At 40.4% G+C, this 14,783-nt stretch overlaps 1 protein-coding gene across 3 annotated transcripts in view; it reads right to left on the bottom strand.

Moving 5' to 3' along the window:
- Nucleotides 1-14,783, bottom strand: part of LZTR1 (leucine zipper like post translational regulator 1) — a 36,442-nt gene that overhangs the window by 14,804 nt on the left and 6,855 nt on the right. The window contains exons 10-11 of one of the 3 annotated variants that reach the window (XM_074850607.1): nt 5,250-5,402; nt 93-203 (exon numbers count right to left, since the gene is read on the bottom strand). In XM_074850607.1, coding sequence (XP_074706708.1) covers nt 93-203; nt 5,250-5,402 — 264 coding nt within the window. Of the gene's footprint in view, nt 1-92; nt 204-5,249; nt 5,403-13,943; nt 14,068-14,783 lie in introns of all 3 variants that reach the window. The other 2 variants (XM_074850608.1, XM_074850609.1) reach the window with 2 other exon arrangements.

The raw sequence follows: 14,783 nt of genomic DNA, 5'->3' as shown, positions 1-14,783 counted from the left end.
CAAACCAGAAACTCTGCCACGACCGGAGCCAGAGCCAGAGAGATTCACGCAGAATTGGTGTGGCTGTTTCAGCATGTTCATCAGTGAATTACCTGGAACCTGTACATTTCTCCACTTCTAATGTTATTGTCCACTGTGCCACCAAAGATGTACATAGCATCTGAGATAACAGCAGCAGCATGGAAGAGTCTCCCACTGGGTAACTAGGGAAAGAAAAGGACAAAATAGGTGAGGGAATAAACAAAACCCTTTTTTTTTTAACTCCCAAGAAAAAGGACCTGCAACAGATCAACAGGGAGAAAGGAAAATCAATAGTCTGAAGTGACACAAACACCTGCATCCCAAGACTGACATTTATTATAATTTAGGGTTGTTTCCTAGTGTATCTAGAACGTACTTTCCAGTCCCATTTAAAAACACCTGTTCATTGCACCTTCTAACACAGGGCTCCACATACCACGACAGTTACAAAATATGTCACTTACCAAACTCAGACTCAACGCTAAGTTTTACATAGAAAAATACCAAAAATAAAAAGATTCTGCAAATGTGATCACTACGCAAACTCAGAGCTTATTCTGAACATTGTCATGAACTTGGAAGTTAAACAATCATCTATCTCAGCAGGATGCTGAACTCCAGGCTTGTACACGCACGCCTTCCCCACAGCTTGCTGGGGCTGAACCCTCTGGCCAGCGAGCCCCTGCAGCAGTGCCAGACTCTGCCCTGAAGCCCAAAGGTGGAGATGTTTACAGAGCTGGCACCACAGAGTCAAGTCTCCTTTCTCCCATCATGTCAGGTCCACAGAAAACAAAGCCCCAGCTATTTACAGGACTGAGGGATCGCATCATTCCATGCAACACTTTGTCTTGGAATTCCAAAATCGGGTGATTTTTGAAGTGGGAAAGAGTCACTGCAAGTCAAAGCCACCGTGACCCTCCTGCACGGGATAGACCGCATCATTTTTACACATTTCTTCTGAGGTTACATAAAAGGTATCTGATCAAATTAAGCACATCTCACTGAGATCTCACATAAAGTCTTCAAGTGGTGATTGTACCTTTTTTTTTTTTTTCCCCTAGTTGATCAGGCTTGTTTTGTCTTCCAGGCAGCAAATCTCATTAAATCTTTGCCTACGAAATAAAAAGCCCTCTGGTATAAGAAATCTTCTCTTCTTGTACATATTTATAGACACCACTCAAGTAAACTCAGACACGAAACAAGATTATCTTTATCTGGGGAGACATATTTTCCAGGAAACCATGCTGACTGGCATTTTTCATTACCACCGAATTATCCCTTTTACCACAGCATCACACAACGGTCTCATTTAGCTTGTTACTCACCAGACTTTCCATGACTTCTTCTTTTCTTCAAACTACAGCTTTTAAGGATACAATCCCCCATGCAGTAACTAGGACCTGGTTGGGGTTTTTTTTTTTTTCCCTCAGATGTACAAACCACAGATTTGGTCACCTTAAAATGCACGTTTGCCTGCGTCAGTTTAACAAGTCATCTAGATTCCTTTGGATAAACAAGATACCTTCTGTCTCTGGCACGCTTCAGGGATACTTTACCAAAGAAACTTCAAAGTTGGTGCTAATAAATACTGTGATGGGAAGATTATGCAATAATACTGATCTATTACTACATTCCTGCCAGGCCCCTGTTCAATACCTTTCCAAAAGAGGGTAAGATTACTGTAAATATAATTATTTTATATGGCCTCTATTCACTCTTAGAAGTAATCTCATTAATTAAGATGTACTGACTGAAAAAAATCAAACATCTTATAGGAGTTTAAAAATACATCAGTGACCTTTATCAACTGGACCTCCAACCTCATCCCAAAAATATGAAGTTTGCTTGCCAAGACCTAATTCCACACAACTAGATGGGCTGATATTAGCTGTATTATAATATGTTTCTTCCAACTAACTCTCCAAACAACAACAACCCAAAAAAAGAACTATTCTGTCAGAAATCAGATACAGGCCACCTGGTTTATACTTATTCAGGTCAATTTCCCTGTCTTTTTTTAAAAAATAAATAATGTTTTAGCTTTGTTTTTAATTTAAATAATTCTCAGTATTCTCTAGTATTGGCTTTTAAAAAGCAGCCACTGGATTTAACAAATATAATTTTTTTCAATCAAAAAAACTTACAGTATTTTAACAACTGGTGCCAGAAAGGAAACATGAATCATCTGAACATTTAACCAAGTAACACCATTCTTGCTAGTCACATCATATTTAACTCAAATGATCCGTAAGGAACATTATAATGATGATTTTTAATTTGTAACGGTTGGTACCAGAGTGGTCAAGGAACCAGAGCTTTGCCACTTACTAACAACTTAAGCAATCAAACAATTCTACCCTTTAAATGCTCATATTGCGTTTTTAAAGAGAGTAGCAAGAGAAATATCAAATATGAAAGGATGGCCCAGAAGAAGGAAGGCCATATACAGTTCATCAAAACATTGTGCAGCTGAAGGTTTCCGGGTATTTGTTTTGCTGAATCAGAACAGCAGAATTCAAGCCAGCACAAACGCTCGTGCGGTGAGGGCAGCCCTGCCAAGTGCTGACCACACAGATGCCACCGATGCCACCTTCAAGGAGAACAACGCCCTGCCCTCCCAGGACCAAGGCTCTGGCCACAGAAAAACTTTGGCCCAGTGTAAACCAGGGGAGCTGGATCCTCAGGAAGAAAATATTCAGATCAAAAAGGTTAATAGAGCTCAGGAGCATAAACAGCTGGAGAGACATGCTGGGCTCCACGTCCCTCATCCACCAATACCAGATGCCAAGAGCCTGTCCTATTTCAAGTGTTTTGTTGGGAGACCTCCCAAGCTGCCAAATCCAGCTGCTGAATACACTCAATCCAGGTAGAGTTTATAAGGAACAGATATAAAATAACTATTTTGCTAGCTAGGATGGTGAGAAATCCTCCCAGCATGGGATTTTGTGGAGGAAAAGAGTCCACGAGGGAATTCACAAAAAGAGAGACACAAAACTCTGCCCTGCATGCCAAATCCAGCAGTCCAGCACTGGGAGGCCGGTGTTACATGGTCTTATTTTAAACACCAGAGAGAACAGTCATCGCTCTGCTCACCGTCCATGGACCTGTATTTCACAGAACGTGTGCTGGTGAAACCATGCGGGTTGTCCTGCCTAGGGCTGAGCTAATTCAGGTCGCTTGTAACCTACCAGAAGAAATGAATCAGAGCTTCTTTTATGCAGATATTTATATAACCATGTCTACTGAGCAAAGTCTCATGCCCTGTACTAGTGCACACAGACAAATCTCATTTGATAAAACCCCAAGGAGGGTTTTTTCAGTCAGTTCATGTTAAGGCGGGACAAGAATCAGTCTATGGTTGAGCAAACCTAAGACCTGAAAGGCCAGTATCAAGCACTACAGGGCTGCAGATCACAATCCCCAGCCAGAGCCTGAGAGAGCATACAGGAACCCCGATTTTCAACACACAGTCACTCTACTACAAAGAATTGTGTAGGTAGAAAAAGGTGCACCACGTTTCCTCCTGTTCAAGCTATCCTTTCCTTGTTGCCATTTAAGCGTTAATCACATTAACTCTCATCCTCCCCACCAGAAACCCAAAAGAGTTTTTTTCCCTCCTTTCCACAGGAACTGTTCCTGCATTTCAAAACGTCTGCTTCACCTCTCATCTTCCCTTCACTAGGCACCTCCAGCTCTTTCAGCTTTTCAACGGGGTCATGTTTGCTGATGGCTCTTAGAGCTTTCCTATGGATTCTCCTGATGGTCTCCACGTTTGTACTCCATCCGTCTCCACAAGTCAAGGATTATTACTAGTTGCAGTTTATTAGAACTGCCTTACACAACAAATCTATCACTCAAACACACAGTGAGTGAGTCCCTGCTCACAACACTGTAAGCCAAGGTTACAGTTAGGAACTGCTGCTCCCAGAGAAACAAAGTCAGCGTAGGGCGAATGTGAAACTAAGCCTTTGTTTTACAATATAACACATTTATCCTAATTTCCATCTTTTACAAGCACAGTCTAATCAAGTGTCCCACGTCCTGGTTGTGACACAGGAATGTGCTGGTCATCCTCGTTTTACAGTTGGCGAAGAGGCTCACAGAAATTGTGTTAATCTTCTGAGTTCATAAAGACAGACTACAGCAATAACTCTAATTTCAGTACGGGTTTCTGCTGGTGCAACTCCAGATGGTCGTGCGTGAATCCAAAGGGGTTCTTGTCCTTCTCATTGCCAGGGCACATGAGAATGCTAAAAATCACAAACTAAGGTGCGCTGCCAGTCTGAATGTATGTGTCAGCTCTCAACCCTGTACTGAGCTCTCAATCAACGTGATCTCCTTACTTTATTAGCAGTGCCTGACAAAAAGATTCAATCCTGACACCTCTGATGATCCGGGCTGGCACTCCTCTCTGAGATACACTGCCCTGTTTCATCTGTTGATGTGTTTTCTCTAATTAAGGTTCATGAGATTTGCAATCTGAGGCTCTTTTTAAGCTGGAATCTTTGCTTTCAAAAGCAGATCTCATCAGTCACCTTTGCTTCCCTTTCAGTACACCATTCCACACTTCCGACATGATTGGAGCCATCAATTTCAAAATTCATGTATTTCAGAAGTCTTTTTCTTTCTTCCCATTTCTTGTGCTCAAACTCACTCCGTATCCTGTCTAGACAGCACAAATTGAGTTTGTCCTGTGATGCGCATCAGGGTTCTGATTTGACTTACAAAGCTGTGCATTAGTGTTGCTTCTCCCTATGCTAGAGTGCCTAGCAATCATTCAAATAGTTGAGATCACAGCCCTGAGGATCATCTCTGGGGCTGATTCCACATACTTTAAAATAAACTTAGTTAAACCTGTGCAAACCCCTATATAAACTCATTGATTTCAATTTCGACCTCACCAGGAACACATTCAGCTTCACTTGAAGACCTTAATAAATAAAGTTGAATCAATGTACAAGTAAAATCAAATCTAAATGAATAGTTTCCACTCAGGGGTCAATACTAGTTTTCTATATGCAACTCAGAACTTGCATGTGCAGAGTCAAGGCTTAAACGGTTCTTAGATAACAGTTTAAGCTGAAATAGCTCAAGATAAATTTCAAGAAGAGAAAAAAGTCGCGGAGGAGAAAAGGCATATACAAGGCTGGAATTTATTTCTCCCTCCTGGAATAAATTTAATTTGCATTTTGGAAGTCTTTTTCACTTCCAAGTGTTTCTTTATTTACCTCTGAGTCTGCTGTAGGTGGTTGTTTAACTGTTGTTATGCTGAGATCTAAACCAAATACATCCCGAGATTTTTTTAAACCACGTTCTTCCGAGGGCAAGGAGGGAGCTTCTCCTGGGGCAGATACTCTCTCAGCCACTTCTGGATAGGACACCTGGTTACAAGATTTAAAAACAACAGCGTGTAAAAGTATAGATGGGAGGGAGGCATGAGAGACTGGACAGGGAGCAGGAGTCCCCCTGCAGCTGAAGCTCCAAAAGATTGTGCCTGTGTATCCAGAACATTCAGAATCACCCCAGAGGAAGCACTGCTGTCCTGTTTGGAGCCTGTCAATGTGACTGAACAATTTAACAAATTAGTCGTGTAGTTTTCTTATGTTTTTTTGCAATGACAGAGGTACACAGCAATTAAAATCTTAGGCACTAATTGCTTTTTCTCTGCCCTCTTCCTTTCATGGTTCTTCATGAGAAGCGGAGTGTTTTGTTTACTGCAAGTAGGAAGAATGCAGATCATGAACAAAGATGGCAAAGAGGCGATATCTGTCAACTATTCCCACAGTCTGAGCAGGCTTCCCGCATTTTGGCTTGACGAAAAAACAGGGCAGATGGATCACCACAAAGTGACAACCTGTACTTTATGTCAAAGCTGACTAACACATTTGGAAGACGACAAAGTAAAACCTGTTCCACGGCTGATAGGTTACACCACGTCGTGACGACAGGCACCGTGCGCTGAGCTAACGCAGCCGCCGCTGCTCCGCCAGCGAGCCGTGTGCTCCTCAAGGGCCAAGCACCCCACTCCTGGTGCAGATGCAACTCTTCCGTACCTCTGTCAAGAGATCTGGGTCAGTTACAAAAATGTAACTTTCTTGCAGTGAGATTCATTCTCTTGGCTGTGAAGAATGTATTAGCTATGCTATTATTGCAGGCTGTGATTACTTGGGGTGTTTTCAGTGCTCACCTTCCATCTCATTAATTTCTCAAAGTGTTTCTAACACGTTTTCAGGGCTTTTTCAGATTGAAATTTCAACGCTGTGCAATACTAGGAAATAGCTAAAATCAAATCCACTGCAGTTGTTTCAAGGCTTCCTCATTCTCTCAGCTTCTCAGAAGCCTTCTTATATTTACAGAATAGATTTATAAATGTGTAAATCTTAACTGTCCTCACTCATATACATGCATGAGCAGGTAGTAAGGAAGCTGATTGCTGCACTGCACTCCAAAGCCAGCAAAGATGTGCTCGGATCCCTTTCACAATCTAGGAACATTGATGAGCCTCTCTATCCCCCAATACCACTAAAAACTCTTAAGCCAAAATGAAGTAGAAAGACCTAAAGCCATCAACAAACCAACCTGGTGAACCAACATAAACTCAAGGGTAAAAAAATATCTGTTCTTCCTTTGAAACTGGAAGAAAACCATAAGCTACAACAGTTCCAAGTGAGATGTCACTACTGCTACCTGTTTATACTCAAGAGATGCTTCTACACTATCATACCAGGCAACAGCATAAAACCATCAAACAGATGGGCAGACAAAGCTTTCGATATTCGTTAAGTTCAAGGAGGTTTAAGGATTTAAAATGTTTTCACATGCTGGGTGCAGAAAATCAATATGCTTTTCAGACAAAATTGGAACAGACTCATTTTAGAGAGAACTTCAAGACATACAGCTCTGCAAAAGAACAAAGAGGGGATGGCAAATGCTGAAGGGCTTTATTATGCCTTTCCTTAGACAGTTATTCCTTTCAGATTATGGCAATGGACTCATTTATCCTAGTTTACGTCTGTAGGTACCTGAGAGTAAACAAAGTGCTGTTTATAATCCATGAAATACCTATTACTTTTAAAAATCTGTCATGATATGAATCTAGGAACAGAGCTCGGGCAAACGCTTCATTCACCTGTAAGAAGGAGCATCCACATAACCAAAGGCCAGTCAACTGCACCTCCGTCCCAGCAAGGTTATGGAGCAAATCCTCCTGCAAGCTACTTCCACCACATGAGGCAGGTGACTGGGAACAATCAGCAAGGATTTACCAAGGGTAAATTTTTCCTGACTAACCTCATCATCTGCTAAAAATGCTGAACGGCTTCACAGTTTAGAGGAGGGCACTGCCTTCTCAGCAATCTGTGGCTGACAGCAAATTGGCTGGAGTGGTTGAAATGCTGGAGACTGCTATTCAAAAGGACTTATCTAGGCTAGAAAAATGGGCTGATGGGCACCTTGTGAAGTTCTGCCAAGTCCTGCCACTGGGACAGAGTAAATCCTGGTAATAATACAGGCTGAGGACTGGCTATCTAGAAAACAGCTCTGCAGAAAAAAACCCTGGGAGTCCCAGTGGACAACAAGATGAACAAGATTCGGCAGTGTTCTCCTCCAGTAAGGCCAACAGCACCCTCAGCTGTATCAGCAAGTGCGTAGCCAGCAGGTTGAGGGAAGGGATTTTTCCTCCTCTATTCAGTATTTGTAAGACCACATTTGAAGTACTCTGCCCAATTTTGGGCTCTCCAGTACAAGAACAGCATTGACCTACATAAGTAAGTCCACTGGAGGGCTACCAAGATGACCAGGGGCTGAAGCACATGATGCACGAGAGAAGAAAAGGCAAAGGAGATACCTTATTGTCTGCAACTACCTACAGGAAGAGTGCAGAGAAGACAGAGTCACTCTTCTGAGAGGTGCCCACTGGAAAAACAGGAGGCAACAGACACAAGTTAAGAGCATGGGAAATTCTTTCTGAATAAGAGAGGAAGAGGTCTTTTATCATGATCGTGGACAACCACTGGAATAGAAGCCAGGAGAGGCTGTTGGATCTCTATCCTTAGAGATACACAGAAACGGATTGGACAAGGTCCAGAGCAACCTGCCCTAACTGCTAACAAATGACCTGCTTTGAGCATGAGGTTAGACTTGAAACTTCTGGAGGTCCCTTCCAACCTACCTGTTCTTGTGATTCTAAGACTTCCTCCTGTTCTGTAATATACTCCAAGTCTGAAAGCCCAGCTTAGCTTTAAGTGTAAGAAATTTAATTTACGTGTAAGATGGAAATTTAGCTTTCCTTTTCCCCTCTTATTTTCCTGATTGTACTATACAAGAAAACAGGGAATTAAAAATCTATCACAGATACCTGGAAAGGATCTCATCAAAGGCTATTTCCATTCCACTGCCCTAACCAGGATCAACAATACCTATTTCATTCCTGAGAGAGGTTCATCTAGCCCGTTCTTTGAACTTCCAGTGATAGAGACTTCTTACAACTTCTCATGAAATCTTCAACACCGCACTAGTGTTAGCAAGTCAAAAACATTCTGTCTGCAATGTATTTATTGAGATCATAATAACTATATTGCCAACATAAATTCATCTATTATAGCTTAACAACAGTGGAAATCAGAGGATCACCTCAGTAAGTACCACTTCCTCATATAAAGCAGTTAATACAGAAGAGGGATTGTGGCAGAGGATAGAAAGTTGAAGACCAACCTACAACACAGGATAAATCACTAGATACAAAAGCAATGACATAAATAACAAAAACCTGTTGCAATATCAGCTCTTCTAGAGATTTTGCAGTTCTGGTTATGGTAAGTAATAGGTCATGGGACAGTAGACATCATTTGATAAAGATGAGATTTTTCCACTTGACTTTCACTGGAAAATACTGCCTGGAACAGGGAGGTTAATTTTTTAACAATGACATTCAAACACGTGCCGTTATCACTGCAAAGGTCAGTATATGAGACAATCTATAACTTACAGCTGAAATAATAGTAAACACTCTTTCCTTTAAAATAATTTTAATATATCAGTTGCAAATTTTAAAAGTACTGTAGTGTATCAGAGAGGATTAGGCACAGTTTAAAGAGCAAGTACTGCCAAATCCAGTGAATGAGTCTCAAAAGATCATAAACTGAAATCTAACAACAGATGACAAAAATCAAGGGACCAACCATTTGCGTCTTTTTGGCACTGTGTTGTTTATTCAAAAATACCATAATAGTACTTTGGGGATCTTAATCTGACTTCCTGCATAAAACAACCTACAAGACTTCCTTGAAGTGGTACTGAAATGGAGCCTTTCTTTTAGGAAAACTTTCTTTTTCGAAAATATCAAATCCTGGTTTAGAAGTAGTGAAGAATCTACCAAAAATCTCTGATAAAATGCTTCAATGAATCATTAACCTCATTATTTACCATTTGTAAACTTTTATTTCCTTTTTTAGTCTGAGTATTTCTAGTTTCAACTTTAAGCCACTGGATTTTGCTTTATCTTTTACCAATAGATTAAAAAGCCTCTGTTTCCCAGGTAAGCCAGTGAAGAATTAATTTCCTAAAACTTCCCTAAAAGAGACTATGCTTCACAGCTGGTCACTGTGATTCCCAATCTTCAATCATTTTCAGATTCCTTCTCTGAATAACCTCCTTGATTTGTGAACACAAGAGAGTGAGATATTATCCTGGAAGATCTATCTAATAAACATGGGTGTAATGTATTTATGTTGCTAAATGATACTACACTATGTCAGCTTCTGGAGCCAAGAATATCATCAGCACTTCCAGCCATTTTACATTACAGGGAGCTTGTCTCAGCTACCCACAATGACTAAAGTTTTTAAGTCACCATTTCCAGGAATACTGTAAGGGAAACTATTAAGCAGAGACCGCACACCCTGTTCTTAGATGTGCTGCTTTACACACATACTGAAATACGTATTGTTTGTGCCCACCTTAAGAAGAAATTCAAATCACTCTGAGCAGACCATTATTTTAATCAATACTTGGCAAAACTCTGGAAAACTAGAAAATATTAGGGGAAAGTTGTGATTTTCTGTTTTCTTTCAAGGTTGTTGACAAAAGTTTATAGCAATGCAATGACAAGAACCAGCCTCTAAAGGACCTAAGCAGAGTTATTGCTCCTCATTCAGACCCGTATTTCATATCTTACAGTTATTCAACTTTATACCCATTTAATGTGAGTCATGTTAATACTGGGCTGTTCTAATTTCTTACTGGTGAGTGAGCTACAGAAATATATTCCTTCTGTCTATCATCCGCGTAAGCCTGCATTTTGCTTTCTCTGGGAGAATTTTTTAAAAGCATGTAATAAACATCCCTCAGAAAGGATATGAATGGAGACTTGACAAACAGAAATCAAGCTGTGCAACAATCTTAACTGCAGATACTCTGATAACCAGGTTTTTATAAATACTAACATTTTCAAGATGTCTCTCTCCAGCTTACTGAGCACAAACTTGAAAAGGTCACTGGTATGAAGATCCTTAATTTTTAAAAAATATTTTCTAAAGGGCATGCAAGTCTGAACGCTACATATTATTTATAAACATAAAAAGTATCAGTCTTCTCTTTGGACTGTGAAATGCTATATTTTATCTCTCCTAGCAGAACATGATACCCTGACAACTACACTCACCACATCTGAAGGCAGATCTTGTTAGTGGCCTCATTGCAGGAATTCAGAGTTTTGTTCACATAATACCATGTTTCTTTTGCCTGAAGATACCTCAATGGGTGTAACTGATCTCTGCACAGGGAGACTGTGGCAGACTCATCCACAGCAGGATGAGTAAGTCCTTTTAATCTTTCTTAGCTGCCCACAAACCACGTCACTGTAACCCATCTGAAAAACTCCAGAACTGTGCCTCAAAGTAAGCCAGAGAAGGTTACCAACACATTAACCTCCCTTTTTGCTTATTAAAAGAAAAATTAAGAGCTTTGAAAGTCAGAAATTTTTATTGCTCTTGGCTTTGAAAGGCCTAATTGTGAGACTAAAATGTTTCACAGGCCAAGTCTTAGAGATTTCTCTTCGAATCAGGAAAGACAGACTGCTCACCAGTACCTGCAGTCACTGGGGAGATGATGGTAATTCCCCTGGTAGCAGGGGAGTGATCGCAGGCAGCTTAACTATCCCACGCACTGACCTTCTTCAAGCATTGCAAGAAAGGAGAATTTTCTTCCTATGACACCTTGTCCTCTGTGAGGCCGTTTCCAAACATCACTCCGGATTCTGCAGGACTGTGTCCACAAATGGATGTGCACCCCTCCAAGACCTGCAGCTCCTCTGTCACTCCCTGCAAAACACTCCATGACTGCTGTGTGCAGCCACGTGTCTGTCTGCTGGGCAGCAACTGTGCAAGATGGGGCATTTTCCCTCTTACTGCCTGCTGACTTCTTATGCTGTTCCAACCTTCTTCAGAAAGCCAGGGATATTTTGAGTTCAATAGGAACACTCGAGGCCAATAAAAAAAATCTGTTTAAATTATTTTTTAAATCCTCTGATAGCCCTGTACAAAGGAAATCCAGCACCTCAGGAAGCTTTGGCAGTGTTACCCCGGCAGCGTGGAATCAGATGTGGTATTCCTCTGGCTGCCTTAGAAAAGTAGAACCCCCAACTGTGAAGATCATCTAACGGTAAAGATGGAGAATAGCTCTGTGTGCTCTGTAAAATATATATGTACATATATTATAGCATCAAGATGAAGATACAAGGAGCTACGGATTGCAATTGTGCAGTTCAAAAGGCATGTCTTGACATTCATTTTGGAGACCTCCTGAAAGCATAAAATAGAAGTCCCTGGTTTATTTTTGAAGTACCGACCTGTTCCACTTTAGTTTCCCCTCTTCTACTTACTCAGCCATTTTCCCATCCTTCACACCACAGCAAGGCACTGCCAACAATTTTGAGAGACCTGGGCAGAGAACGAGAACAGGTCCACTGCCAGACTCATTTCCAGTTTTTGTTCTACCTGTTTACCCAAATTGCAGAAAACACCGTCTCAGTGCACCTACAGCGCCTGATACGTGATTGCTGCCTGTCCTCAAGAACTGTTTCTACACCCTTCCCGGAACTCACCCTGCATCACTGTTATTAATGCTCAAATTGTGCCACCTTCTCCAGGGAAAAACCTCAAGATTCTGCAAGTCCCATGTGACTTGTCACCTTCCACGTTGCCTGCAGCAGGGTAGTAGGGGCAAATACCATTCCCATGTGACAGCCTATTTCCACCACTGGCATGTGTGGGTCTGAAAAGTCCAAATCACTGCCTGGATCACTCTGAAAAGCTTCTCAGAGCTGGCTTTTAGTTCAGAGAACAAGACTGGAATGGCAGCAGTCACTCTCCTTCAGCATGAGTTAAAGAAATCTCTTCTGCAAAGCACTGTAAAAATCATTACTGAATCAATAGCTAAATCGGCAGCAAGCCTTCTTATTTTGGACTCTGGAGGCTTTACCCACGCAATGCTAAATGTCCAGAAGAAGAAAGAGTTAAGGAAATTCATCACATGATGATAAGTATGAAAGTTAACCTAGCTATAGTGCTGTTAAGCAACGTGGTAGTGCAGCATTTTTAAGATCATATAATACAGAATAACACAAGAACATATGCTATACAACCCATCCATTAGAAAAATTAAAAAACCCCAACAAAACAACTTTATCAAAAGCCAAGATAGATTATTCTGCTGCACAGTAACAGAGGTCACCATCACTTCACACACAAGCAGAATCCTTCAAGTGTTGAGACAGCATTGCACTCACTGTCTTCTACTTTGTTTCAATTGAAATGTGAATACTTTTGTTCACAGATCTGGATAAGAAAGGAAATTTCAAGTTCAGAGTGTCCTGGGAATGGTATGGTATTAGAAATCCATTGCCACTGTTAAAAGTCTCTGCCAAAAGCTCATAGAAACTTCAGGAAAACAATTCTGGGAAATGATCCAATTACCACCCCAGAACACACAAAATCATTTAAAACTTACTTAAAACATCAAAAGTCTCTCAGATCTTGCCGCTAATCAGTCTTTTAAGAAAATTTACTATCACGTGTTTCACCAGCGCTTCAATTTCACTTCCCATTTCTACAAAATTCAGTCTCCAGATGCCATAACTTTAAAATACAACACATACAACTTAGAGCCTGCGATTACAGACAGTCCAAGAAAAGGGCTCTGAAATATGAAATTTAGCAGGGAATAAGTCAGATAATAATGCTGTTTTACAGCACTGCCAGGAGCAGTTTTGCTCTTGAAAGCAATAAGCAATTGTATCATGAAGAAACAATGACCAAGGAAGCCTTAAGTGTCAAATGATAACGTTGGTAGGAACAGAACAGGATCTATGTTCCTGAAGGCAACTGCACCTTTAAAAAGTAGGAGATGCAGTTTTATTAATTTCGTGTGAAAATAAATCAGCTTTGTAAAGCATAAAATAGGCTACCATGAAATACTTTGGTCAAATAAGTTTTCAAAATGTGGCCCACAATCATGGTTAATTTAAGAGCAGTGTGTAAATGGTATTTTCCTATTCCTCAAATGCGGAGTTGTACGACTTGACTTTGCAAACAAACTAAAATACAGTGCAACGGTCAAGGATGTGAGCACCTCTGTCATACCAATTCTGGCAAAACCAGTAAATCTGCACTTGATCCTAATTCATGTAATATTCATCTCTCTAAGGTATAATCTTAATCTCTGCAGTTCTCCACACAGCACACAAACGTCAAGTACTTCTTCCCTGCAGATCAGCTAACGCGCTCTAAACTCACTATTAAATCAGCTGAAATATTTTAATATAGCTTAAGGTAAAATCTATTAAAATGAACAAATACAGCCAACACATACGTTCTAAATCCACATATTGGAAATACACATATTGGTACTGGCTTCAAGAAACCTACTTTTTTGTGCATTCTGGGAATGAAATGATCAGAGACCACCGAAACGTGAACTGAAATGTGTACTGAAACCAGGCAAACCCTCAGCACTTCAACCTGAAATACCAGGTTATCCCAGAGATGGTACCTGTGAGCACATTATGAAAAAAAATTGACATTTTATCACACAATCACTCATTGTAACGAGTAGCCCAAATGAAACATATTACCATGTTCATCATCATCTTTTTTTTCTTAGTATTTTCTCATTTCAGGTGTTTACTTGGTCCTTGGTGGTCTACTGCCTTTTTGTGTTCATGCAAAGAACCTACGTTTTTTAATTTATGCATCTTATTAATGCAAATAGGCTCAAAAAAGCCATTTCTGAGCCCCCCTATGATCTCTATTATTATTTTACAGTCATGCCTTTATAAGCAAACACTTTACACTTGACCAAAAAGAGAAATGCTATTCTGTATAATTACAGAATTTATAAGATTTTATGCACACAGGCATTATTACAGCGAAACAATTAAAACCTTGTCTAGTTTTGAATTCTGCTTCAGCAGCATCACACACCCAACCACACAACCACTGGTCCACACAGTGAATTCATTCCTATTCTTTGATAGATAATGACTGACTCATAACTTAAATTACAAGTGTTTTATGGTATTTCTTTAAACTAAGCAAATTTTTAAATGTGTCAACACTGACTAATTTTTAAAGATTGTTGCCCACAATATTTCAGCTGCTTAACCACTGGTGGGAAGGAACTATTACTACTTAACTCGAAGTTAATGTCCTTGTCAAAAACATGTCCATAGTCTGACAGCAAAAATGGGTCAAAAAAAGGCGGAGCAT

Source organism: Strix aluco, chromosome 25, assembly GCF_031877795.1.
Source record: "Strix aluco isolate bStrAlu1 chromosome 25, bStrAlu1.hap1, whole genome shotgun sequence".
Taxonomy (NCBI): domain Eukaryota; kingdom Metazoa; phylum Chordata; class Aves; order Strigiformes; family Strigidae; genus Strix; species Strix aluco.
This window is presented reverse-complemented; position numbering and strand designations above follow the sequence as displayed.